Source organism: Mirounga leonina, unplaced genomic scaffold, assembly GCF_011800145.1.
Source record: "Mirounga leonina isolate KUSES-001 unplaced genomic scaffold, KU_Mleo_1.0 Mir_170, whole genome shotgun sequence".
Classification (NCBI taxonomy): domain Eukaryota; kingdom Metazoa; phylum Chordata; class Mammalia; order Carnivora; family Phocidae; genus Mirounga; species Mirounga leonina.
In genome coordinates this window covers 2,887,499-2,915,497 of record NW_023270433.1, presented here as the reverse complement: position 1 = coordinate 2,915,497, position 27,999 = coordinate 2,887,499, and the positions used below count along the sequence as shown (strand labels likewise).

General features: G+C 60.5%; 1 protein-coding gene across 2 annotated transcripts; it reads right to left on the bottom strand.

Annotated features, from left to right (window-relative positions):
- Positions 1 to 80: 80 nt before the first annotated feature.
- On the bottom strand, positions 81 to 26,997 carry BRD3 (bromodomain containing 3). 2 transcript variants are annotated; one of them, XM_035015496.1, is made up of 12 exons: positions 26,599 to 26,997; positions 20,109 to 20,430; positions 19,153 to 19,290; positions 18,236 to 18,383; positions 17,177 to 17,391; positions 14,901 to 15,272; positions 12,082 to 12,210; positions 9,704 to 9,895; positions 8,652 to 8,887; positions 4,914 to 5,206; positions 3,776 to 3,904; positions 81 to 2,169 (listed from the first exon to the last, which is right to left on the bottom strand). In XM_035015496.1, the coding sequence occupies exons 2-12, from the start codon at positions 20,319 to 20,321 to the stop codon at positions 2,054 to 2,056; spliced, it is 2,181 nt and encodes a 726-aa protein (XP_034871387.1). In that variant the 5' UTR covers positions 20,322 to 20,430; positions 26,599 to 26,997; the 3' UTR covers positions 81 to 2,053. The 2 variants fall into 2 exon arrangements, with proteins under 2 accessions (XP_034871387.1, XP_034871388.1); XM_035015497.1 differs by lacking the exon at positions 26,599 to 26,997 and having other exon boundaries at positions 19,153 to 19,391; positions 20,109 to 20,194.
- Positions 26,998 to 27,999: the final 1,002 nt, after the last annotated feature.

Below are 27,999 nucleotides of genomic sequence, written 5' to 3'. Positions count from 1 at the left end.
ATTAAAGTCCTAGTTTAAATATTCCGTTACAGATCTGCTTAGAAAACACCTCTGAAACACAAGGGTAACTCTAAAAAATGGCAAGTTGAAAAATCCACATATATTTTTATTATAAACAAAACTTAATGAAAAGTTTAACAAACTGGCTCAAAACTCACCAAGCGTCAGAATCACCAGCAGTAAGAAACATGGTAACCCACCACCCACCGCCTCATCAGTGCCGCGTCCGGCAAGGGCATCTGTGACCGTAAGGGCCGGTGGAACCTGAATCCATCTTAGGATTTGTAAAGACTGCCCCCCTCCTCGGATACTGATGACCAGTCCCCCCGTCCGCCTGGAAACTCGCCACCAGACCCGAGGCAGGGCACCCGCAGCTCCGCCCCCAGCACCCACCTCCTAGGGAGGTCTGGGAGAATGCCCTATCTCAGTCATTTCTGTGCTAGCGGGAAAATGCTCGAGCAGGGAGCCCGGCGTGGCCTTTGAGGAGCAAACCCTCCTGCGGCCAGAGGCTCCTCCGGCCCCACAGCCCCACGGCCCCTGCCCTCGGGGCTGGGGGGTGAGGGGCGCCCCACGGGGGGGCCTGGACGGCCGGCCCCTGGCACTCGAGGCCGAAGCCACAATGCTCCGAGCTCAGGCGGGCCGTGTGGGGCGTCCCTGCACTCAAAGGCCGCGGGGCAGCCTCTGGGAAAAACAAAACCAAAACATAACCTTCTGTTAAACTCTGTATATTATTATTATTTTTTTTTTTACAATAGAAAGTTAAAAATCAAGACTTAGATTTACTATACATTTTTTTCTCTCAGATTACAAAGTTTATATTATATAACTGGGGTTCCCTAAATTGATTTCTTTTAAAACAGTCCTAGAGAGACCAGAAGTGAGTACAAAAGAACCCAACACACAGAACGAAGACTGAGAATGTGCTGCAGCTGGCGGCTGTCTACGCCTGTACGTCTCCAAACCCACACGCGCACACGGGGGGCAGGCCCGAGCCCCGCGGGGGGGCCGGGGGGCGGGCGCGCGGCCGGGGTTGAGCACCAGCGCGAGTGGTGGGAGGCCAGCACCTGGAGGCCACAGTCCGCCATCCGGGCAGGGCCGCGGCTCTCCTGCGAACCACTCTGAGAGGCCTGCACGTCTGCTGCTTTTTTAATGCGTTTCTTTGCAGTTTTGTTTTTCTTTTTTTTTAAAAAAAAATGACCAATGATGTTAATAAATAAAGTGTTCATATATACACGAAACTGGGAAAAGAGCTCCCGGGTGTGCGGCAGCGGCAGCTCACGAGCTGGGGACACACGTTGGGCTGGACTTCGTAGAAAACGGCTGAACCTTACAAAAAAGTCTCCTTTTGTTTTTTGTTTTTGTTTTTTTAATCTTTTCTCTTTTTTTTCCTTTTTTTCTTTTTTTTAAGTTGAGGTAAAAGTTTCAGTGTATGGAAAGCTGCGCGCGGCACGCGCGGCCCCCGTGTTCCCTCCTGGGAGCTCCCGGCGCCCCTCCCTCCGCGCCCACCCAGCTCTCCCCACCCTCCCCTGCAGAAGCCCAGACCGGAGCCCGTGGCCGCAGCGCAACCCCCCGCGGCCCCCCCGCAGCCAGAGGCGAGCCGGCCGGCCCCGGGGCCGAGCTCGGGGCCGAGGGACAGAGACGAGGCCTGTTGGCAAAGCTGACAGCCTTCAGTACAGTACCATCTCAGAGAAACTTCCTTTGCAACAATTCCTTCTGGAGCTACAGACCAGGTCGGGCCTAAGAGACTTCAGATCACATCTGACACTGTTTTTCTACGGTCATCAGGTCAGCGCTGGAAGTTGCCATCTCCAAGCAACTGGACTCAGTTACGAAGAAAAGACTTTATGCGGGCTCGCACCTCCTCATAAAGCCTCACGGACACACGAGAAAGAGCTCTGACCTATTAAAGCAAAAACTGGAAGATACCATAACACTGAGTTAACAAGGAAACCTGCACAGCGTGGAAGGAAAGCAGTATATTAACCATCGGAGGGACCACTGCAGTCTGGGCGTGGGCGACATCGCTGTCCGGGTTCTGCTCCGCGTCCAGGGCTCATTCCGAGTCGCTGCTGTCGGAGCTGGACCCGCTGGAGCTGCTGCTCCCAGAGCCGGAGGAGCTGCTGCTGCTGAGCCGGGACGGGCCGCCCGAGGGCGCGGAGCCCGCTTTCTCTGAGGGAGACGCAGCAGGTGAGAGGCGCCCCCACGCCCCCCACGCCCCTGCACTCGCCCGTGCCGCGGCCCACCCGTCTCTTCGCCCAGCAGCCCTGTCAGTATTAAATATGTGCCGGAATGAACACCTACACTAACGAGGTGACGGGACACTAAGAAACGCGTTTGGCCTCTGTCTGGGTTCCAGGCACAGAGCTCTGAAAACCCTTGGCATCCCCGCCGAGGGGTGAGAATGTCTTTTGGTCATTTACAAGGAGCCCCCCGTGGATCACACCTAAGCGTATGCTCATGAGTGACTCGGGGGACGGCCGGTCACCGGGAAAACCGCGGGATCGGGGCTGGGAGCTCCGGGGAAGGGAGGCTGCTGCGGATGGAGTGCTAGAACACTCTCGATGCTGAGAGCTTCCAGGGTTGGGGGCACGTGGGGGTGCAGGGAGGGTGGCATGCCCAAGAGGGGAGGGACGCCGCATGCCCCTGCCATGCCTCTCTCCCTGCGCATCTCTTCCATTTGGCTGCTCCTGAGCTGTACCCTTTACAATAAACTATACATCTAGAAAAAGCTCTTTCTAACAAACTGTCGTGTCTGAGCAAAGGGTCACGGGAGCCCCAGTGTACAGCCTGCCAGGCAGGGGTAAGGCAGGCCCAGGACTCGCACCTGGCATCAGAGAGAAGGGCGGTCTTGTGGAGGGCAGCCCCCCACCTGTGGGCTCTGAGCTAACCCTAAGTAAATAGTGTCCGAAGGGAACTGAATTGCCGGACCCCACCTGGAGCTGGGATTGCAGACCTGGTGTGGGCACAAGCCCACACACCTGGTGTCAGAAGTGTGAGTAAAAATAGCTCAGAGGGCCACAAAACTATCGAAATATGCCAGTCTAGAAAACACGAATGCAGTCCACCAGGAGGAACTAATGGGGTGTGGGGGCAGGTCAGCAGTTCACAGATAGCCGTCAGTCACGTGGCACCTACTCTGTCCTTCCCAGGGGAGACCTGAGGGGACCCGCCCCACCTTCAGAGGGAGTGGGCAAGGCCAACGGCGGCACCCAGCTGCCACATGATCGTGGACTCTGACCACTCACTACCTGGGGCCCCCCATCCCCGGGGCTGGGAGAAAGGGATCTGCCCTTTCTTATAGGCTCCAGAGGAAAGAGATAAGCAGTCAAATCAGCTGCTCACCTAAAATAAGACCCCGCTGTCCACAAAGCACAGGACCCAGAGGCAGGGAGTTGGAGCCTGTCTCCTGCCTGGGGACGGCCAGAAAGCTTGCTGCCAGGGGCCAGGACCCCAGTCCCTCTCAAGCCATGGGGTCCACCCCCAAAGACCACAGCTAGGCCCTTCCAGAGAGTCCTCTCCGGGAGGTTCTGGCATGGGGCACTCTCACACTTGCATGTGCTTGACCTCCCTGCAGGAGCAGGGCTCGGGTCCCCAGGTTACAGACAAGGGACTTGGGGTTTGAGGAGGTCAACAGTGTCATCTAAGGACACACGGCTCCAGAGCTGGTCGAGCCACAGACTGAAGCCTGGGTCTGCTGGCCACTCCCCCCCCGCCAACCCTCCCCTCTGGCCAGAGGACCGCAGCAGGGGCAGCAGCGTGGCCCACAGACAGGTACCTTTCTTGGCGGGCTTCTTGTTGTTGTTCAGCTGCCCGCTGACGTCCTGCAGCCGCTTCTCTAACTCCTTCTTCTTTTCCTGAGCTAACTCCTCCTTCGACTTGGCCGCCTGCTTCTTCCCGCTCGTGGCTGTAAAGGAGCACAGAGCTGAGCCGGCCGGCGGCCACTGCAGGCGCCACCCGCCCTCCTGGATGCTCACGTGTGCTGGGCCCCCGCAGGGCTGCCACCCGAGCTCCCGGACGGGCGACACGAACCCTTGCCACCGGCAGAGCCTTTTCTGTGACCCTCACACCTTCCCCACTCCACACAGTGCACAGATGGGGCATGGGCGGCTCGGCGACACAGTCACCCCTGCGCAGAGGGCGGAGTCGAGACCTGACGCGGACCCTCCGACTCGCCGTTCTCCAGCATGGATCCGGCTCAGCCTCAGCAGGGAGGCCTCCACCGCCTGTGCCACCACCTCGGAGTCCCAGAAGAACTTACCAAGGGCCAGCTATGCCAGACAGCGGGGGTCACGTGACTCCATCCGGGAGGAAGCAAGTAACCCCTCAGAGTGAGGGAGAAAGCCCACTGAGGGCCACACGCAGGTCTAGGTGCACCCCGGGTGTTCCCTGGGGCCACTGCCCAGCGATCCTACAGCTGCGGGGCTGCCTCGGGCCTGCCCTGCCCCTCACTGCCCAGGACCCGCTGCCCCAGGCAGTGCCTCGTCCCCATCCAGTAAAGTTGCTGACTTCCAGGACGAGCCCGGGCCAGTGCCCATGTCCGTCCTGGGAGGTCTCTGGACCCTCAACTCCAAGCAAAAGGGAACTGGCCTACCCTGGCTAGGGAACCACTGAGAGGTCACCTGCAACCGTGGTCCCAAAGGGAGCCTCAGCGTCACTGGCACCTGAATGAACGGGGGCTGGGGGCCGACCCAGGGCCCCTGCCTGTCCTGGTGTCGGCCAAGGCATGCAAGCGCTGCCCACCCGCCCAAGCACAGGGAAGAAGGGCCCGGCTGGGCACATGGTGGGAACGGGCAGGGAGAGTGGCCCACCCCACTGCCTGGCTTCCCCCACACCCCAGGCCTACAGGGGAGGGGAGGAGGGGAGGCAGGGGTGAGGCAGGGACGGCGAGCATGGTGCTCTGCCCCACAACTTACACAATGGCTTCCTTTGCTTCTTCTGTAAACAAGACTTGACATATCTCTCTAGTTCCCGCAAAGTGGTGGGTTTCAGAGTCTCAAAGTCAATCTCTATCTCGTCAGGATTGGAGTCCCTGAGCGAGGGCTCCCGGGACTGGATGATGTGTACCACCCGGCCCAGCTTCTCCCCGGGCAGCCGGTTGATGTCCAGGCTGAGCTGGCGCTTCTCGTCGTAGCTCATGGGCAGGCCCTCTTCCTCCTCCTCCGAGTCGTAGGAGGCTGATGCCTGCTTGCCACCCTTCTTCGGCTGCCTGAGGCACAAGGCAAAGAACACCATGGCACAGAGGCCCTGCCGCTGTCCCCCCAGCCCCCGTGGAGCCCCCTGCCCATGGCCCCCCAGCCCCCGTGGAGCCCCCTCACCCTGTCTCTCCAGCCCCCATGGAGCCCCCAGCCCATGGCCCCCTCAGGCCCCATGGACCCCCAGCCCCCATGGAGCCCCCAGCTCATGGCACCCCAGCCCCTGTGGAGCCCCCAGGCCCTATCCCCCCAGCCCCCGCGGAGCCCCCAGCCCCTGTACCCCAGCCCCCACGGAGCCCCCAGCCCATACGCAGCCCCCAGCCCATACGCAGCCCCCAGCCCATAGCCCCCCTAGCCCCCGCAGAGACCCCAGTCCATGGCCCCCCAGCCCCTGTGGAACCCCTGCCCATTGTCCTCCCGACACCTGTGGAGCCCCCAGTCCATGTCCCTCCAGCCCCTGTGCAGCCCCCAGTCCATGTCCCCTCAGCCCCACGGAGCCCCTGCCCCTTGCCTGTTCTGTCTGGCCTTTTTCCTCTCTAGAACCAGGCTCTTTAACAAGAGGCAAGCCCTAAGTGGTGCCCTGGGCAGAGAGGCCAGGTGGACTGAGGGCTGCATATGTGTCTGCAGGGACATAGAAGACCCTGTTTCAGAGGTCAGAGCACAATCTGCTCCCAACTTGGGGGTTTCCCGGCCTGAGCCAGGAAAGACTGTAGTGGTCAGCTCCCCTCAACACCACACAGGCATCTCAGATTCAGCAGGTCAAGAACTGACCTCCATATTCAAACAATCCAAAAGGAGGCAGAAAAGGGGGACAGAGAAATAAAAACCACAGGGAAGACAGAAAATAATGGAATGGCAGACCAAAATGCAATTTTATCAATCATTATGTTAAATGTAAGTAGTCTAAACACACCAACTAAAAGACATAGACTGGATAAGAAACAAAATTGACTTACATGTGGTCCACCAATCCCACGTTAAATACAACGACAGAAGTAGGTTAAAAGTAAAGAGATGGGGGGACTACACCACACAAACATTAACCGAAAGAAAGCTGCAGTGGCTCTGTTAGCTTCAGACAGTGGAGACTTCAGAAACAGGAATAGTGTCAGGAAGAAGAGGGACATGGCATAGTGAGAAAAGGATCGACTGACCAAGAAGACATCATAGCCCTCAATGTGTGTGCATCTAAAAACCAAGCTTTAGAATGTATAAAGCAAAACTGATAGAACCAAAGGGAGGTTCGTAGAAACATCCACAATTACAGCAGGGGATCTAACGATTCTCTCTCCCAGTGATTAATAAAGCAATCATCAAGAAGACAAAAGACCCCAAGAACACCATCAACCAAATTAACCTAACTGCCACGTTTCTAGGGTGGGGTGGGGGTGTTTGTTGTTATTGTAGTTTTTCCCCCTGACATTCAGGTAACAACCCAACAGCAGGAGAACACATATTCAAGTCCACATGGAACGTTCCCCAGTTCCCAGCCATAAATTAAATCTTAACAAAAGTATTGAGATCACACAAAGTATGTTCTCTGACCCTAAAGGAATTAAGCCAGAAACCAATAACTGAACCATGTCCAGAAAAAGATCTCCAAATACTTGGAAATTAAACAATGTACTTCTAAATAACAACATACTTCTAAATAACCCATGGTCAAAGAGGAAGTCTGAAGGGAAATTAGAAAATATTTTAAACTAAATGAAATCATACATATCAAATTTATGGAGTACAGCTGAAGTAGTGTTTAGACAGAAATAAATAGTATTAAATATTTATGTTAGAAAAGGTCTCAAATCAATAATCTAAGTTTCTACTTTAAGAGAGCAAATTAAATCCAAAACAAGCAAAAGAAAGTAATAAAAATAAGACCATAAACAAAAGGAAGTAAAAGCAGATAAAACCCAATGACATCAAATGCTGGTTGCTTCAACAACCAATAAAACTCATCAATCTCTCTTCAGATTCACCATGAAAAAAAGACAAAAGACACATCACTACAGGCCCTACAGATGTTAAAAGGACCATAAGGGCACACTGCAAACAAACCAATGCCCATAAATTCCACATTTCAAGTGAAATGGAGCAATGTCTCGAAAGCACAAACCCCCAAAACTCACTCAAGATGAAACTGATAATCTGACTAGTCCTGTATCTACAAAAATAACTGAATTCATCGTTAAAAGCCTCACAATGAAAACCCCAGGCCCAGATGCTTTCACTGGAGAATTCTACTTAGTATTTAAGAATTAACACCAACTCTATAAATCCACCCAGAAAATAGAGGAGAGAACACCTCCCAATTCATTTTTGAGGCCAGTGTTATACGGACACCAAATCCATACAGACATTACAAAAAAACCTGACTCCTGCCTCCCCTCTGAAAAGGGAGGGAAGACAAAACACGAGCATTCCCACCACTACCCCTCGCTAATGCTGCTGACTACCTACCCAGCTGCCAAGGCCCAAACCCTGTTTCCCATGCCCCTGTCCTCCTGCTTCCAGGCACCAAGGCCTGTCCCTCTGCCTCCCACCTCCATGGCCACCCTGGCCTCTCTTGCCTGCATGACCACAAAACCTCCCCAGGCTGTCCTTTCTCCCAGTCCTGCGTCCCAATGATCCATTCTCCACACTGTCCAGGATCTGACCACTTCCAGCTCAAACACCTCATGACGTCCCTTCATTTGCTCAGAGGATAAAACGAGAGGCCTCAGCAAAGTTGGCCAATCTCAGCAGCCTCTCCCGACTCCTCTTCCCAAACCAGTCTCCATTCCTCAGTGGAACCAACCTTGTCCTAATTCCCACTAATTCCTAAAACACGTCTGCTGGCCTCCGTGGCCTTGTCTCCGCTGTTCTGACTCTCGGAACCCTCTCCCGACTGCTGCTGAGCTTGCTCCTGCACAGCAGTCACTCCTCCTCTGGGAAGCCTTCCTTCTACCTTGCAGGAGAGGCCCGCTGGCCCTGAGCACCTTCCCCCATCCTCATCTCCCTGTGATCCTGTCCATGGCAAGCATTCCTCAGGGCAGTGCACGGTAGGAGTGAAGACAGAAGGCAGGTGGACCAGGAAGGAGAAAACCGTACCAAGGCACAATGCCCCTAGGACTCCTTGGCTCAAATCAGGAAAACGGCCCCAAAGACTTGAGATGCTGAAGTCTGTGCCAGACAGTGCGACCATTCCAGTGCCTGAGATCGAGAGGCTAACCCCATAGACAGCCGAGTGACACCCTCCAGAGCTCAGTCTTCCCAGCAGAGGCCTCATTTTGTCCCCCTACTCTCGGGGACAAGGACCACCCTGCCCCCATCCCGTTTCCCATGTACCAGCCCCGTCTCCGTGTCACCAGGATTTGCAGCCAAGGTGTGAAGGCCCAAATCCGGTACCCTTCCTGCCATACAAGCACCTAGGACACCTAGCAACACTGGGCTTGCAGGGGCCTGAAGGGCGCCACAGCCCACCTGCTGGCCGTGGCCGTGCTACTGGCCTTCTTGGTGGGAGCCTTCTTCGGTTGGGCCTGCTTGGCGGGTGGGGCCACCTTGGCCTTCTTCTCGTCCTCGGACTTTGTCTTGTGCCTCTCCTTGTCCTTGTCCTTGTCCTTCTTCTTCTTCTCCTTCTCCTTCTTCTCCTTCTTCCTCTTTGGCTTGTTCACCGGGGCCTGCGACAGGGCGGCCAGCTGCTCGTGCACAGCCTTCAGCTGGAAAAGAGCAGGCAGCTGAGCAGGGCTCCCCGGGGGCTGGCCCAAGGGGGCCTCGGGGTGCCCTGGGAGCTACCTCAAACACGCGGGGAGGTGAGCCAGGAGCAGACGGCATCAAAGGCCCCCTCTGCCCTCACGACCCCTGTGCGCGCTGGAGAGCTTCGGGGCCTCGCCGGCCCCACCTGAGGCACCGCTCACAGGCCCGGAGGCTGACCGATGGGCCCGGTGGCGCCCTCAGGCCAGGACAGGGGGCACGGCAACAACTTCCTCACCACTTAGAGACAACTCTGCACAGAGGTTTGTATGTCTGTACAAAGGAGATTTTCAATAGCTACCTTTAGAAGCCATCTGCATGCCATACGGCAGATAGACAGGATTAAAACGATCCAGGGCCAGCAGCTGAGGTTTACCCCGAGTCGATACATACCTGGTAGTGTGCTAAGCGTTTTACGTACTTTTCATCTCAGCGACCCCCGCGAGGGCCGTGAGCTGCACCTCACAGGGGAGGAAACGGGGTCACAGATCCTGGGGCCGCCAGGTGGCTACACCGAGGGCCACCTTCCCTGTGGCGTCACCTCTAACGAGGCTCAGCCCAAAGTCAAACACCAGCCCCCTGCCGCTGACAGCGGGGCCATCTCTACTCTGCTCTCTCCTCCCCGTCGGGAGGCCGGAGCCGGCGCCCGCGAGACCCTTCCACAGCGGGCGAGGCACCACACGGCAGCCTGGCATGACCCTGGCCTCTAGCGCTGCCGAGGGACCCTCGGAGCGGACGCCCCCCCGGGTCCCGGCCCAGGGCGGCCCGGCCCCATGGCACACCTGTTCCTGCAGCTCGGCCAGCCGGGTGGCCCGCTCCTCCTCCGAGTCCGAGCTGCCCGAGTCCGAGGAGCTCTCCTCACTGCTGCGGCTGCTCTCAGCGCCCTTGCTCAGCACGGGGGCCGCGGGGGCAGGCAGAGCCGGCGCCTCCACTGGCTCATCCGGCATCTTGGCAAACCGCATCTCAAACACGTCCTGCGGGAAAGCAGGGGCCGCCTGAGGTCCTGGACGCCCATGGGGCAAGCCCCTTGGGGTGGGGAACCTACACCTGAGCGTCTGTGAGCTGCTCTCGGAGCTGCACCCGCGGCGGCTTCGAAGGCCAGGCCCACAGGGGGACTGGGCCAGCCCTGGCTTGCTGTCCCGCCCTCCCTCCCTCCCTGCCCAGGCACTGAGTGCAGGTCTGGGGGCAGGGGGCAGGGGCCATGGGGCCCACAGCCACGGATGCAGCCTTCTAGAAACTGGTCCGCAAACTCCCTTTACTAAGCATGCAAGCCTTCCGTAGATCTGCGTATCCTTATGGCCTCTGGGTCTGAGGCCCTATGAGGCTGCCGCCCACTGCAAAGCAGCTGGAGTGCCTGCCTTTGTCTGAACTATGACCTCTATGGGGCCCGCAGCTGTCGGGTCTGGGGGCCACTTGACATCCTCGCCCATTCCTCACCCTAGAGCTTTTTACCACTTTTACCACTTTTACCTCTCATCCTGAGTTAGGCCCCAAAATTGGCTCCAAAGGCAAAAGTCTTGTTCCGTCAACGCTGGCTTTGGAAAGCCCCTTGCCAGCTTGCACAGAGCAGGACCCAGGCCCTCAGGGGCACCTCCCAGCCAAGGTCCCCTCTCCTGGCGGCCCAGGTTCATTTCACATCGGGGTGCACAGCCACGTGGGAGCTCCCTCTCTGCTAAGCTCCTACACACAAATCCACACCAGCTCACACTCGTGAAATGCCACCCCACTGGTCCCAGACTCTCCTCCCAGAGGCACAGATGCGCACAGCGGTCCAGCCCGCTTTCGGCACATGGCTGGGGGAGCACTGACAGCAGGCTGCTTCCGTGCGGGGCTCCGACCCCAGAGCTGGACTGGCATGACTGCTCAGTGCACTGGGAATCGCGACTCGCAGCCCCTGTGGCCAGACTGCCGAGAACCAGCTTTAGCAGGAACAGAACCAGAGCCACTGGCCTCCACACCCGATTTGCACCAGCCCCGCCTGGCTTTCTCATTAAGCTGTACCAGGAGTTTACCAGGTTCGGGAGCATCACAGAGTAAACACGGAGTAGAACCGTGTAGAGCCTTTTTGCTCCCAGACACAGTGGGGCATGGTCTGAGCATAAAACCACAGATCCTGCTGGCTTCTGGGCATCCTGGGACCAGCGGGACTGGGCACCATACTCCCAAGGGGAGCCGGTCCACGGTGGGCACAGCCTGCATTAGCAGAACCTGGGAAAGGCCCACTCAACACAGGAGGACCCAGCAGCACAAAAGACAGCTTCTCTCTCCTCCCTCCTCTGGGTCCTGGGTGGCCAAGGGTGACACCATGAGCTGTTTTATGGGGTTTTCAAAGGGTTCTGAGTAAAAGACTAGGAACAGCTCATACAACAAATAGCCTGCATTATGGGGATAAAAAAAAAAACTGCTGGAAGAGAGTAGAGATCCACAATTTTTACTCTTTCCTCCAAAAAAAAGTCTTCCAATTACATAACGTTTAAAATTTTGGTGCTGTTGGGCCACCTGGGTGGCTCAGTCGATTAAGTGTTGGACTCTTGATTTTGGCTCAGGTCATGATCCCAGGGTGGTGAGATCGAGCCCCACGTTGTGCTCCGTGCTCAGCGAGGAGTCTGCTGGAGATTCTCTCTCTCCCTCTCCCTTCCCCTCCCCCACTTGTGCTCACGCTCTCTCTAAAATTTAAAAAAAACCTTTAACGTTTTGGTGCTGTCATTTATAAAAGCACCAGTGTCTGTCGTAAGGAGAGCGCACTGACCCACACAGAACTAGGCGGGCAGCACCCAGACTTTTGACAGAAGGTCACACGCAAGCGTCAGGTGCCCGGGCTCACTGGCAGGCCCGTGACAAAGGCTCCCTCGCACAGAGACTGGAGCTGCGGGAGGAGGGACCCCTGCCCTCTCATCCTCCCCCTCCCCACGGGAACGTGTGCCTGCAGCCCCCGGGGGACAGAGGCTGGACTGTCCGCCACCGTGTGCCCGGGAAGCAGGCCTGGGGCCTGGCCAGCGCCGGGCACCGCTCAGGAGAAAGGTGTTGTGCAGGTGAGGCTCTCCCACGGCCTTCGCAGCTGCACATTCTCCGGGAGGCCGGTCTTTCCTGGGCGCCTGCCCAGGTTGCTGGTCCCCCCCGTGCCCCGAAGGCCCCTCTGCCTGAGAGCGCCTCCGGTTACCTGGAGCTTCCTGGCCATGGCCACCACCTCGTGGTCTGGGGGGTTGTATTTGTAGCAGTTGGAGAACATTAACCGGATGTCGGCAGCAAAGCCCTGCGCGTCTGGGTACTCACGGCTGTCCATCTTCTTCTGCAACACACAAGCGGCGGGGGTGAGGGGCGCTGCCCAGCACCCCAGGGCCCAGCCAGGCCCCGCATGCAGCACCTCACACCACCACACAACCACCATCCACGGCCAGCCCCAGACCTTGTCCCCGGGAGCCCCGAGGGACTGCGTGGGCGCGGGACTTGAGGGCTCGGAAGAGAGGCTCCGGGACCCCCAGGGAGGCGGCCTCAACCCTGGCTCCCGCGGCCGCCACGTAACCTCTCCTTGCTCTATAGCTTCCAGCCCTACACGCCCCATAGCTTTATACACAGAGAAGTCCCTGACGGGAGGAGCTCCAGGGCGAACGCGGAGCTTCCGGTAAACTTGCTGCCAACTCGGGGCGGGGGCGCGGGGGTCTCCTCAGTTCGCGGATCGAGACACTGACTTCATCGCTGTGAGAATCCAGGCATTGTTGGCCAGCCTGACGCTCGCAACCCAGCAGGACAAGGTGGGGTTGGTGGGGGTAAGACAACACGCCCGCTCACGGGGAGGACAGAAGCGCGACCATCGACAGACACCGCGAGGTGGCACTTAGAACAAGCTGCCAGTCAGGGCACATGGAGGGGAACTGCTTGGTGAGGCAGCGAGCTCCCTGTGTCTGCACGGGTTCAAGTAGAAGCTGTCAGTCAGGGACCGCCTGTCGGTGGGGGGCGCCCGCTCTCCTGGGGACCATGCACCCCTGGAGGACAGTGAGGGTCTCGCTCGCACCTACACAGACCTGGACACTGGCGGGTTGAGTGCAGCCCAACTCCGGGGCCCGCAGCCTCTCTAGTGCCTTGGGTACGCACCCCCGCCAGTCACAGAGCTTCTGACAGCTCCCAGGCTGCATGGCTCCAGCCCTCAGCACAGCCTCCCTACTCTGGGGAGGCTCAGCTAGGGAGGACAAACGGGCACCCGAGACCTTCTCAACCCCTGCCAGATTTTCAGACTCTGGTCCTAACTTGACCACTGGCGGCTCTCCCAGGGGGCGGGGGGCGGGGGCTGGGAACACACAGGCTACACGTTAAGTGCACGTGGGGTGCCCACGGACAGTTGGGCAGCTGTGTGTCGTTCCTCACTGTTTCGCAGACGACGGGTGTTTCTGAAGGGGAAGGCCAGAGCAAACCGCCGCGTGCATGCGGCCCCCGCTCGGTAGCCCAGAGGACGCGGCCTCAGCCTGCAGGTGCACCACCAGCACACCAGGGCCGGGCAGCCTCCCCACTCAGCCGCTCCCTGGCAGTGTGGCACGTACAAGTCACTGGTCTCACTGGCCTCCCGAGAGTTCTGGGGATTCCGAAGGACACAGCGAGAGTCACCCTCATCTGGGTGACATGAGCTCTGCCGGCTCGGCTCGAGGCCCCAAGAGTCAAAGACGTGGATTCCGGGACTGGCTCCACCAGCAGCTCACTCGGGGCGGGCCCTCCAGCCTCAGCTTCCCCATCTCGAAACACCAGGGTACGTGCAAAGGCCTAGCCCCTTTACCCCCCACCACCCCAAATCCCAGCCAGGACACTGTGTGCGGAGGCCGAATGGGCGCACAGCCACCCACTGCTGGCCCAGAGCCAGGACCCCACAGACCCTGAACAGGGAGAGCTCGGCCTCGGACTTGGCCTGGGAGCCCCGTTCCACCCACTGCCCCATGGTCAAGACCGGCTAGGAGAGAGCAGGCCTCGGGCGAGAGCAAATCCAGACCACGGTTAGGAATCCTCCCCGGAAAGAGGGGCAATGGTGCACTCTGCCCTCCTCCCACCTCTGCTTTGCTGGAATCTTTCCATTTGTTCTCTACTCACGCCAACTCACAGGGATAAAACACCATCCAAAGGAAAGAACGTTACTAGGCTCCCAGCAGGGGCAGGACGGAAGGTATCCAAGGAAGAGGCTCGGACCCCCACGTGCTTCACCCAGCACCACCAACCCACACAGCAAGGTCTGTCCTGCCCGAAACCCCCAAGCACCCCAGGGGGGAGGCTCCAGTATGGAGATTCTGCCCCAGGCTGGCATCACTGGGAAACCAGGCAGAATGCCAGTTCACAGGGGAGGTGGGCTACAGTCCCCAGTGGCCAGAGGCATTCCTGAAGGGGCCAGAGATCAACACCATGCTGGCTCAGAGCGCTACCTGAGGGAGGGCATGTGTGCTGGGGCCCCAGCCGATCGGGGGGTCAGGAACCCCACCTGCGTGTGCTCAGGGAAGACCCCCTGGGAGTTCATGGCAGCCCTGGGTCTGCTGCCCTTGGGGTCACTGCCGCCCGGGCACTTTCTCGCTCACAGCCCAGCACAAGCCTGCTCTCTGCTTGGACACAATGGGCCGGACCCAGAACAAAACCCACTGAGGCCCAGGGAGGAGCCCCTGGCCCGGGAGGCCCGGGGAGCCCAGGCTCTGGGTCTCGAGTCTACCTCCCCTGCTCCAGGGCCCCTCTCTGGCCAGGGTGGGGTGGGTCACCCGAAAGGGCGTCCCTGCGGACGTTACAAAACCCGCACACTGAGACAGGAGACAGATTCCAGCGGAACGAAGGACCGCGAGGCCCCAGGTTCAGTGACGACAGGCAGAATGCACCTTCGTCCCAGACGCGGCCGGACCCATGCCAGCAGCGGGCCATGCGCCTGCGCCATGCTGAGCAGCCCCCCAGCCAGCACACAGCCTGGACGACGGCAGAGGGGGCGGCCCGCACGCGCCCCGAGCCCCCGCCACACGGTACCTTGACGGTGCTGAGGTCCATCGGGTGCTTGATGATGTCGTGGTAGTCGTGCAGCTCCAGGGCCTCGGCGTCCACCGGCTTGTAGAAGGGCCAGGCGTAGGCCGCGTGCTTCTTGGACAGCATCTCCTTGAGGATGCTGTCACAGTGCCGCAGGTGCTCCGACAGCTTGCCCTTCTTGCCCGCGTGCTGCGGCACCTCGCCGTCCTCCAGGTCCTTCTTGGGCGGCTTAATGGGGCGGCCCCCGCTCTCCCGCCGTGCCACCACCTTGGCCTGCTTGGGGTCTGACAGTGGCGGGGGCGACTCGCTCCGGCTGGCAGTGATGGCGGACGTTGTGGGCGTCGTGGTGTCTGCTTTCCGCTTCACGCCCTTTTTCTGCGACAGCGAGACAACCGGTGAGCCCCAGGACCGAGCACGGGGCGCGAGAACGTGAACGCTTGCAGCTGCGCTTCCAGAGCGCTCTCCGCCAGGCGCCGAGCAAAGCGACGGCATGCACAGCCACGCCTGTCCCCCTGGCTGCCCTCCCGCGCCACGCAGGACACCGAGGCTCAGAGGGGCCACGTCTCAGGCCCAAGGTCACACAGCTGGTAGTGGGAAGGCTGGACTCAGAACCCACCCCCCAAGCCGCCCCACGAGGGTCCCCTCCGCCTGCCCCCAGGGCTCCGAGGTGACGCCCGAGCACTGTGAGGTGTGGCATGCAAGTCACCTGCGTCGAACCTCAGGCCCATGTGGGGGGCTCCAGAGACAACATGACCGAGGTGGACCTGGCGCTAGGATCATCCCCAAGCAGGACCCAGGCTAAGGGACAGCAGAGACGCACAGAAATCCCTGCTTAGAAAGGCCAGTGGGAAAGGCCCAGATGAGGGCCTCCAAGCTGGAGCTCCGAGGACAGCCGTCGTGGAGCGGGCCGAGGCCAGGAGCAGGAGGAGCATGCGGGGCTGGGGCAGGGCAGCAGCGGTGGGTGTGGGAGCAAGGGCTCCCGGGGGCTGACTGGGCAGGTCTGGACTGGAACCCTGAAGGCAGAGGGAGCCAGAGAGAGCTGCTGTCCACAAGGGGAGGGAATGTTAAAATGGTCCGCAGAGCCCCTTGTGGGTGTGCAGAGGGCAGACACTCACACGGGCTGTGCCCCGAGGGTGAGAACGTGGGGAATACCCGCGGGTCCTGGACCGTGCGGGTCTCTTCCGGCACCGCGCCCGGGCGCCCACGGGCATCACGGTGCGCTGTGCAGCCCGGGCTCAGCACGTCCCCGAGACCAGCTCAGCCAGCTCCCCGCCTCGCAGACCTCTCAGACTGGCAGAGGGGCCCCTCGGAGCCGCACCGCCCAGGCTGACGGCCTCATAGCGACCTGCTCTCTGGGCCGCCACCAGGTCTCTGCCCCAGCCAAGCCGCCGCCCCCAGGCTGTCAGGGCACGAGCTGGCTATCCACAAACACGTGTGGGCACCCACAGGACACCAAGCGTGTGCCACAGAGGCCCGGGGGGGAGCTCACCCGGCCATGGCAAACAGGACATGCTCCAAAACCAGCCGGGCACGGTGTAAGGCAGCCTGGCCCGGTGCCGCCCGGAAGTGCAGGCAGTGAAGGCCACGGGGGAGGGAAAGCAATGGCGGGGGCGTGTTACCTTGGGGGGGGGCCACTTAACCCCCCCGAGCGCCTGCTTCCTCATCTGTAAGATGGGGGAAATACTGTCTGGCCCACAGGGCCGCTGCGAGGGGCAAACGGAAGACAACACACATCAGCACCCGGCACGGGGCCTGCCCCGGATCTCACAAGGAGCACGGGCTCTGAGCCCAGACCCGGCCAGGACGGTCCCTGCCATGAAAGTGCCCAGCCACACACTGGGGAGACGGACGTGCTGGAGCTCACGCGAGCAGGGGCGCACAGTGCAGGCCGCGGGCACTGGCTCCTCACCGTGCACCAGGCTGCTGCCCTAAATCCACATGTGAGCAGGGGGGCTCCGGGACCCCTCCACCCTCCTCCCGCTCAGTGACCCATGCCCTGCGAAGGCCAGGGCTTCCGGGCCAGAGAAATTGGGGTTCAGAGCAGGGCACCCTCACCAGCTGTGTGACCTGCAGCTCCCTGAGCCTCGGTCTCCCCGCCTGCGTTAGGGGCAACAGCCCAACCTCATGGGCACAGAGAGAACCACTCCAGTGTCACGTGTTCCAAACACCCGATGAGAAGTCGGTGCCCAGGGACAGGTGCCCGCCCCACACCTGCCCAAATCCAGGAACCCGGCCTGGTGATGGGACAGCCAGCTGACCTTGTCCCCAGGGTCACTCACCTTGACTACAGGTGGTGTGGGAGGGACCACAGGGATGATGGGCGTCGAGGGAGGAGGTGGGGCAGCAGCCGGGGCAACGGGGACCGACGTGATGTTTGCAGTGATGGTTGGCACTGGGGTGGCAGCAATGACAGGCGTCTGGGAGACAGTGGGGGGGACGCTCTGGAAGGGGGTTGCTGGGGAGACAGAGGACACAGCCGCCACCTGCTGTGTACCTTGAAGACAAGGAAAGGACGTTGAACACACCAGGCTCTACCTGCCAGCTGGCTTCCGGAAGCTTCCTGAACCATCCCGTCCAGCCAGAGCACATCAGTGCCGGGGAGCCCCTCCTCCTGAGACCCCTGGCCCTGCACCGTGGCTGCCTCCATGGAACCAGCCTCCACAGGCGCTCATCCAACAAAGGAAAGACCCTCCCTCTGGCCAGAGACCAGAGTCTGAATGAGGAAGCCTGCACAAGGTGCAGCCTGGAAGGGAGAGCGAGGCCTGGGCCCGAGAAACCGGGGGTTAACTCAGACTCCACCAATAACCAGCTGAGTGACCTGGGCAGAGCTACTTAACCACCCACGGTCCTATCTGCAAAGCGGGGTGGCTGGCACTGGTGGTGACCCACCGCAGCCTCCTCGAGGGCTGGGGAGCTGGGCCAGTCTCTCCATCGGGGCGCACCTCTATTCCCTGTTCCTGGACCAGGTAAGACCCCCAGGGCTCCTAGTGCTAATCCTCATCCCCACCACCCTCCCTCACGGGTGACACAGCCCCTCTCCTGTCCCAGAGCATACAATACCAGCTAGAGAGGCAACGTCCTAGGGGGACAAAAGGACCTCCCATCTAGACTTCTGGAAGAGGTGGCCTCTGCACGCGGGCACAGCAAGACCAGTCTCCCCACCAGAGTAGGCTCAAAGGCAGATGGTAACAACGCCACCAAGAGCCAGCCGTGTCGCCCCAACTTCACAGACAGGGACACTGAGCTCAGAGGGGCCGAGACCCGCACAAGAAATGCTGTTGTCATGTCCCGGGGGGGGGGGTGTCAGGACAGAAGGACGGCACCGTCCACCCCGTTACCTGCACTCTGGGTTCCTGCAGCCGGTTTCCGGCCTTTGCCCTTCGGAGCAGGGGGTAATAATTCAACTTCCTCCTGGGGCATCTGGGCCACTTTCTGCAGAAAAATTTTCTCTAAGGCTTGGGCCATTAGCACTATGTCATCTGTGGGCTGAAGACACAGGGAGAGCCAAGGTCACTTGTTGGGCAAGGGGCCACGTGCTTGCAAACACATCACCGGTTGTGGCTCAAGAAAACATTTATTGAAAAATCCGTTCAGAGATTTGGTAGGGCAGGCGATGGGGGAGGCGAAAGGACCTTATTTTACTGTGGGGACTCTTGAAAGAATTCAGAAAACCAAGAACAAGAATCACCCTTTGGCCTATCCCGTGCAGAAAACAGAACCTTCCACTCAGTTCAACTCAATTCATCTTTGCTATATCCTGTCACGATCGGAAAACAACAAAAACCCCACCAAGTCAGGACCACGTGGACCTTCCCTAATCTACTCTTCTCGCTAAAACCATCTTCTTGCTAAAAACCATCGTGAACACATGCTCCCTGGTCATGCAGTGGCCTGGCCACGTGGGGCGGCTGCAGGTGGATGTCACGGTGCGCTCGGCTGCCCTCCGGTCGCCATGCGTGTGCACGCTGCAGCTCTGCCCCATGAGCCCACGCTGACCCCAGCACTGTCCCGACAGCTGGAGTTTCGAGGTCCGAGGGCACAAACAGTTAAAGCGTTTGATACATAAGGCCCCCCCACAAAGGCTGCTTCGGGCTTCACTCCCCCCCGGGGGGGTGTGGACAGCACATGGGACCCCAGAGTGGGGACTGGAGCCTGGGGGTGACACGCCCCCCCGTCTGAGAGCCACCACAGAGCCCAGGCCCGGCCAGAGGGTCCCCTCGGCACTCGGGGAGCCATGCCTCAGGTGCTTTCTTACCTTGTTATAAATGTAACAATTTGTAAACATGGTGTTGAAGTCCTGCATACATTCGCTCGCGCTCCAGTAATAATTATTTTCTAGTCTCTTCTTAATAGTCCCCATATCCATTGGGTTTTTTATGATTTTATGATAATCCTGGGAAAGAGATTTTCAGAGGCATCATCAGCAGATTCTGAGGCGTTGTGTTCGCCGTCCCCGAGGAGGGCGATTGCACACGGAGCGTCTTCTCGGGTGAGCTGGGCACCGGGGTCAGGCCAAAGGCAGTGTCTGGTCAGCTGAGGGCAGGTGCAGAGTCTAGGGCAAGCACCCGGCCCACTTCCAACCCCTGCCACACCTCTCGCCCGACAGGCTCCACATGGACAGGCGGTTCTTAGAGATGCACGGAACTGGGCAGCTGGGGCAGGCCCCAGAGCTGATCGGCACTGTGGTGAGGGGGCCGAGCCCCCTCTCAGACTCCAAACCCAGGGCCCGCCGGTGACCAGTACTGAGCTGTGCCGAGAACCCAGGCCACCAACTAGTGGCCCAGGGCTTCCCCAGGCAACACTGGGGGTTTCTCTATTTGGGTCCAAATAAGAAACCCATGAGAAGACTGGGCCAGCACTGAAGGGGCAGATGGGCAGCTTCGCCTGGAAAGAGGGCCACAACCTGCCCTGAGCATCTGACCGCAACAGGGGTCAGAGGCATGGTTCTACAGGAGGGTACACAGGAACAGCAGGGAGGCACAGGTTCTCCCCCGCTCCCTACATTTGGGGACCACCGCCCTCCACACTCCCACACCCGAGGAGCCCCTCCGCTCCTCGGTCACCACAGGCCCTGTGCCGTGCCTGGCTTACCGGCACCACAGCTGCCTGGGCCCAGGGGCAGTCCTTCCAGGAGGGGGGCGACAGGGGGGAAGGGATGCCAGTGGGTAGGGGAGGGGCAGGGATGCCAGCGGGGGGGGGGGGGGCACTCACAGGCAGGTTTAGCTTGATTGCGTCCACGGGCTGGTAGAAGGGCCAAGCAAACTGGTGTTTCCAGAGCGTCTTCACCACCACATTCTGCATGTACTGCAGCTGGTTGGTCTTGCGGCCGGGCTTAGCGGGGTTGGAGACCTCCGGCGGGGGCGGGTTCACCGGGCCCGGGGCTGCCGGGATCCCCGCAGGGGCGACCGTCGTCGTGGTGGACATCCTCCGCGGCTCACTCACTGGCCGTCACAGCAGCCGCTCGAGGCCCTCGCTTCCACTATGCTCCTTTCGGAGGCCTGACATCCCATTTCTGGGCCCAACCGGGCAGCACCTACAGGGGAGGAGGGACGGCAGAGACAGGCCAGTCACCCAGGCCCCACCACCTCTCCCAGCCTCGTGGGCTCCCGAGCACACCCGAGTGGTCACAGTGAGGCCAGCTCACGTCACTCACGCCACTCGCCCTGCTCAGCCCAGCCCTCACCTGTCACGGACCCACTCTCTAACTACTGCTCTCAAGCTGGGGCAGGGACGTGACGTGAACACGGGCCGCCTGGGCAAGGGCGGGTAACGCAAGGGCGGGAAGGTGGCGGTCCAGGCACACAGCCAACGGTGGGGGGCGGGGGCCCAGGACACGGCCTCTCCTGGCTCACTGCCCACCAACTGCCTGCCTACTGGGGGCTGACTCAGGCTGTTCTTGATCGTGGCAATTTTGGGGGAATGATGCACACGTAGAGAGCGCTCCGGCATCGACCCCACAGAGCTGAGCTGGGCAGGCAGGGCGTTTGTGGAACCACGCGAGGCGTGCGGAGCTGGGCCCCTTTGGGGCGAGGTTCCGATGTAACCATGAGAACCAGAGCTGGTTTTGTGATGATGAGCCAAGGTGTGACACGCCCAGCCCCAGGCCAATAGGGGCGGGCAGGAGGAGGTGCACCTCACCCTGGCTCTCAGCAAATGCGGGCCTGCTGCAGACCTCATGCATCCCCCACCAGCTTTCAGGAATGTTGGCCAGGCTCACGGCTGGGAAGGAAGATGACCAACTACGCCCCAGAACCAACAGGCCAGTCCCGACATCTGAAGCCCCACTGTTTCCTGGACAGAAGCTGCTGGCCCCACTTTTACTTGTAGGGCCCAGAGCAGACTGGGGGCCGCACGTGGAATAAGAACACCAGGCCGTGTTTGTGTGCCCTGCCAGACTTTGTGTTATGTGTCCTTGTCACGATATACAGATAGGTTGGGGCTCAGTGGCAGCGCCCACAGCACGAGGGGCCAGACGGAGCTGGGGGACAGAGAGCAGAACATGGGGGCGCTGGAATCAGCCAGCCTTCTTACGACTTGCACAGCAGATCGTTCAAGCTTTGAGAATCTCGTGAGCTGGTTAACATCCTGTTGGTAGCTTGCCACCTGCCAAGTGGGCGTGTTTGCACCAAAGTAATTGGCACTTGCTACAAACCACTCCAACCAGAGTGAAAAGGGTTCAAGCAGACAGCAGGTGCGTCTCGCCCACCAAGACCTGCTCCACATTCAAGGGACACCCTGGAACCCCCTCGAGATGCCACGCCCATCACCCCGGGAAACCCAGGGAAGCCACAGCCGCTCCCCTCTTCCACACCCTCCCGGGCGAGCTGGCCCCTCTCCCGCTTCTCCCTCTCGCCAAGGTGGGGCCATGGCACGGGCAGCACAGTGCCCACGGCCGCCACCAGCTGCTCAGTGGGGGCAGCGCTGTGCCAGCTCACACTAATGGCACTGAGGGTGGGTCTTCACCACCAGAAAGCCGTGGGAGCCTGGAGCAAAGCAGGGTCAACCCTCACACCCCGCTGCCCCACCCCCAGCAGGCCAGCAAGTGCAAACTTGGCCTGAGCATCGCCACTGCCTGCGGGGATCTCCCCTGCGGCCTGCCCTCCCTACGTGTCCGGCAGGTGGATGGGTGCCCAGCACCTAGCACCTGCTCTGCTGAGGTGCATGGCACAGAAAGCCAGGTAACAGGGTGCAGCCAGGGCCTAAATAATGACCTGGGGGTACATGAGCCAAAGTGCAGGCTGGCCTCCTCCAAGCATGAAGACGGGCAGGCATGCTCAGTGCAGGGACAGGCTCAGGCTGCCAGCAGGACTTGAGGCCTGCCCCACGGCCTCCCTCCTCCAGCTCTGGCCACCGCTCCAAACGTGTGGCTGAGAGGAAGCCAGCTCTGGCCACAAACACAGGAATGCATCCCCAAACCTGTCTTGAGGTAAGTGCCCGGGGGCAGCACATCAGCTGCCACAAGGCTGAGCCAGGTGCTTGGAGGGGCTTCCTGGACTCTGCCACACACCAGCCCCCCGCCACTGCCCACCACTGCCAGGGGACCCCAGACCGCACACCAGCCCAACCCCTCCCCCCACTGCCCACCACTGCCAGGGGACCCCAGACCACAAATGAGCCCAACCCCGCCCACCACTGCCAGGGGACCCCAGACCCCACACCAACCCAACCCCCCCCCCCCCCCCACTGCCCACCACTGCCAGGGGACCCCAGACCGCACACCAGCCCATCCCCCGCCCACCACTGCCCACCACTGATGGGACCCCAGACCACACACCAGCCCAACCCCTCCCCGCCACTGCCCACCACTGCCAGGGGAACCCAGACCGCACTGCTGGAGCTCTGAGCAGAGTGCCTGGGGCTGGCACATGCTCCCTGACGGCCAGCGGTCACTACAGGCCACAGGAGTCCTTCCACAGTGGCCCAAAGCGAAGCCTGCCTCCAGCTCGACATCACCCACCCCGGCAGAGTCCGTGAGGCTCTGAGGAGACACGTGCAGAAAGGGCTGGGCAGTCTCCAGCACACGGGTGCCCACACTCTGCCGGACTGACGGTAAGGAGCCCACCCCCTTTCGGCAAACACTCCGCTGAAACAGGGCGGGACCTCCCTCCCCCACCCAGACCCCTGCAAACACCTGGGGACGGCCGCAGGGCTCGTGGCGTGCTCTCAGGGTGGCAGTGTCCAGCCCTCTCCCTCCCTCAGAGCCCAGCAGCCCAGGCACCAGCTCCTCGGGGTGGGGGTGGGGGCAGCCAGAGCGTAAGGGGTTGGGGGTCCCTCACAAGCCCTGCCATCCCAGATGCCAGGACCCACCTCTCAGGAGACCAGCAAGGGGACGGTCAGAGAGCCTGACCCCTGTGAGCCGCCCCGGGGAGGGAAGACGCTCAGAGAGGCTCCCCCGGCATAAAATTGCACAGGTCACCGAGCACTGTCCCCTGTGGGGTGGCAGGCAGAGTGAGTGGTCGTGTCCCTGCAGGAGCACGCACACCATCATCTTTCAGACAGAGGCCAGACCTGGGGGTCAGTCCTCTGCCCAAAACACAGCGGGATGGCAGGTCCAGGACAAGCCGAGCTACGGTGAAAGCTGGCCTTGCCTTTCTCCCCCGGATGCTTCTCCAAGCCAGAGAGTAGTGTGACAGACACTGCCGAGCATGCAGGAGAGCCACAGGCCACCTTGGGAAGCCCCTGGCGGGAGGCAGTGGACAGAAAAGGGCCTCCTGGGGGCCCACAGCCGGCAGGCACCAAGCCCACGCCACGCACGCCAGCCCACGAGGACAGGGGCTTTCGCCCTCGCTTGCGTTTCTGAACAGGTAGGTTGTGTCCGGAACAGGCTTGTTTCGCGAAAGGAAAAGCGTGCAAAGTTATTTCTAGTTTGAAAATCTGCTCAAGCACAAACAACCCAACCCTGCATTCGGTCAACGGCCAAGTGTTTGCAGCTTCTGTTTCTCCTCCTCCGAGGCCTGGGGACGCGCTGCCCGGGGGTCAGGGGGAGGGCTGAGCAGCCCAGCGCGCTCCCTGAAAGGGAAATCCTAGGACCACCATGAGTCCAAAGTAGGGACTTGCGCTCAGCAGCACTGCCAGCCCCTGGGATGCAGGTGGCCACACCCAGATCGCCCGGACAGAGCCCACCTGTCAGTGCAAAGCACAGAGGCAAACAGGAACCAAGGCATGCCACCCACGGCTCCTGCCACTCAGCCGGGCGACACGCAGACCCACACTGCGTCCCTCAGCCTCCCCGGTCTGGGCGGGCTCAGGGCTGCGTGCTGAGACCAGGAAGCAAATGCTGCTTCCAGAAATAAATTAAAACTGAAACAGACCACTAGCCGACCCTCTCACAGGGCCAGCCATGAACCGACAGTAAGGGACAGAGTGCAGAGCGACATGGGGTTCCAAACGGTGTGAGGTACGGCTGCCGTGGAGTCACACAACACCAGCTCTCAGGGGGTCCGCCTGTCTCCCCAGACGCCCAGAGCGCCCTGTGATCCTTGGGTGTCCTCAGGAACAGCCCCTCCCTGCGAAGTGTCCAGCACCCACCTCATGCCTTGCCCCCTGTGATGGCCCCGCCACCCTCGGGCCCGGCCCTCACTGCTGCCCTCCGGGGTCAGGCCGGTGGGAGCTGACGTGGCAAAAACACCAAGAAGTATGGTTGAGTGGCCACCCATGGCCACAAGTCTCACCCCCGTGTGACCAGAGGTCAGAGCGACCGTGTCCACTCACAGACGACAACGCTGAGGCTCCTCCCCCCTCGGGGTACTCTGGGCATTTGGGGACATAAGCTACAGTGGGGGGTAGGCAGCTGAAGAAGGAGATGGCCCTGCTGTCACCACACCAACATCAAGGACACCGGCAACGGGGGCCATGCAGAGCGCGGCAAGGAGCACCCACTGGGCCTGCCACGCCAGGGTTCAGAACTCGGCTCCCCTCACTGGCTGACCTCCAGCACTGCTGTTACCTACTGAGTGCTCCCAACCCAACCCCACGGACAGAGACACAGGTGCCGTGGCTTCCCACCCACAAGGATGTAGGGGCCAGGGACATCCTGGCCAATGGCTAGGGAGCTGGGTGACATGGGCATGCTGGGCTGGAAAAGGAGCTGTCCTGGTTCCCAAGTCACCTGGGGAGCGGACATGGCACAGCCAAGGGTCCGGGACCAAAGCCTGAGGGTCTCTGTACGCCCACTTGCAGGCACTCTGCAGACATAATGAGGTCTCACGTGCAACAGATCATTAAAACAGGTCTACCTCAAACACACTCAGCCTTCCACCTCGCCTCCGTGTCCCAGCAGAGCAGGACCAGTCCCTCAATGTCCTCCCAACTGCACGTTAAAGCCAGCCACGCGGGAAGCATCCTGTCAGAGAAGTAGAAAGGCTCTTGCTGCACCCACTGCTCTCCCCTGGGCCTGTGTCTCCAGGTGGGGCCCCTCTTCGGCCCACCAGGCTTGGGCTCTATGCAGGAACACGGGGCCCTCAGCCCCGCCCCTTGGCCATGCCAGGCTGGGAGAAACGCCCGGGTAGAAGCCTGGCCCCGTGGCAGCCGGCCCAGCCGCACTGGCTGGGGACAGACAGAAGGAGAGACAAAAATGGCCATGGGGCCACCTTGGCCTGCTCCTGTGTCTACTGCCAGGGACCTCCAGCACCTGCTCCTCGAGGGAGTCCCCGGGGGGTACCCCAGGGCCCCCATATCATGAAGGAAATTGGGGCCCTGAAAGGGTCTGGCCCCATCTTGTGCCCCAACCCCGTTGTGGTTGGGTGGGGGACACCAAGAGGGGGATCACAGGAGGGAAGAGAAAAAGCCCAGCTGGGACCCCATTTCTCAGAGTCCCCCATCAGCCTATGGCAACATGTCCTGGGTGCTGGTCACGGAAGGGAAAACTGAGGCCCAGGGTGCTCAGAGCTAACAGGTGGCACGGCCAGCTCAGAGCACTCACACCACTGCACAGCCTCTTGGGCAACTGAGGCCCCCATGGGCACCCCCACCGCAGCAGACAGCCCGAGAGCCCCAGGGACACCTGACCTTGCCTCAGCTCCAGCACCCACCCCACTCAGGACACAAGCGGGAAAGCCTGCAACCACCGTGCCCAGCTAGGAGTGAGGCCTCGCGGGATGGACCAGAGTCTGAGGCTGCTCATTGCCTGCTCCCCCCGGGAGCCAAGCACGTCCGGATGGAGTCTGTCGGATTTCAGAACCCAGCAAGCCCACCATTCCAGGAGGATGGGGGATCTCACACACCCCCCACCCAGAACCTGGGATAACGTCCCAAATCAAACACAACATTCCGCAAGGAAACATACAAATTTTCATCCTAAGGATAAATAAGGATCACAGATGGCCTTTTCTCCGCTGCCAAGGGTCAGGTTTTGCTGCGAAAGAATCAGGGAAAAAAAGCTCCATTCCCAGAGTTTCTGGTGTCCGAGGTAGAGCCGAGGATGGTGGCCGTGAGGACAGCTGCCCGTCACTGGGGTCAGCTTCTACACCCAGCCTGGGACTCTAGCATGTTACACGGGTCCAGCAATCATGGGTGGGTGAGGGCTGGTGGGCAGCGGCCCCTGGACTCCCAGCGCCTGAGCCAGCCTGCTAGAGATGCCTGCTGAAAAGTGAACGCAGGGGCATGTACTTCAACACTGGCCACGTGATAATCTTTCGGATTCAATGTCAACGCTTTGGGGGAGGTAGTGGTATTGCGGTTCTAAGTTTTCTAGAGCCATTACCTTTTAGAGACAGGTAACTCAAAGTCTTCCGAATGAGACCCGCAGCTTGCTTCCCGATAATGGGGGTGGGGCTTGAAAACGAGCAGGGGTCTGGAGCAGACAGGACAAACCAGAAGCTGAGCGCTCTGGGGGCTGTGGACTGCCCCTCCACTCCTGTCTGCACTGAAAGCTCCTACAGCATCAGAAGGAAGAGGGCGAACCCCGCTTTCCCTTGGGTGTTCGGGGCCCTGCATCCCCCACCCCTTCACAGGAGCTGTGAGATCTGGGGAACACGAGCTTGCTCCCCACTCCCTGGGTGGAAAGAGGACCCCCATGCATGGGGTGGGTAAGTGCAGGTGCCAAAGAGACCCCAGCACCTGAGGACTAGACACAGACTTAACAAAATCTGTAAGCTGCAAGGTCTGCCCTCACCCCCAGCTGCCCCAGGGGAGGTGGTGTAGGTCGTGTCTCCTGGGGTAAACACACAGGAGCAAAACGTACAGCTCCAATTCACTGACCTCAGAGCCCATAGGCCCACCTCGTGCAAGCTGGCTGGAAACCATTCTTCTAGAACGTGGGCCTAAAGGTTTGTAAGCACACATAACGCAGGAGCAACCACTTTCACCGTGAAGCCTCCCTGTAGCCAGGGAGCCTCCAGAATGTGCGCACAGGGCCGTCAGGGCACAGCGCCCCCCCCACGCACCCGCGGGTCGCCACTTCGCTCCAGAAAGCGATTTACTGCAGACGACACCCCCTGGCGCGGGCTGCCCTCCCGGTCATGGAGCGGGGCTCCCAACGTGGCGACAGCCCGCAGGGAAGTGGCGCGCCTCCCAGGGACAGCCAGGAAGCCTTCGCCGAGCGCCCACTCTGTGCGATGCACCGTCGGGCAGGGATGGAGCCCAGTTTCTCAGAGGGGGAGACTGAGGCTTAGACAACCCACCCCACTTCCCAGGGGGACACCTGCCAAGGCAGGAAGGCAGCATGTGCAAACTGGGTGAAGGTCAAAGTGCAGACAAGCTGCCTTTGACACAAGAGGATCTGAAACTGCCCAGAGCGGAAACTCAGATAAACCACAAAAACCCTAAACACAAGTGAAAGCCAGAGATCGGGAGTCCTAGCAAGACCCCGAAGAGGGTTTCCGAAGTGGGCAGCCGGCAGGAGAGGGCAGGGGACACTGCCTGGTCACCCCACCCTCCGGGGCCATACACGCTCCACTCGGAGGGGCTCTGTGCCCCCTGGGGGGTGGGAGGGGGGCCCCCGGCGCTGTAGGCTGCAAGACGGGCTGGCCTGGAGGCAGCGGGCCATCTCCTCACCCCTTCTCAAGGGCCTGGACTCAGCCTCTGGGACTCCCTCCTCCACGGGGAACTAGAAACCTGGAGAAAATGCAAAAATCCACCCAGGGACTCACTCAGCCCACGGGAA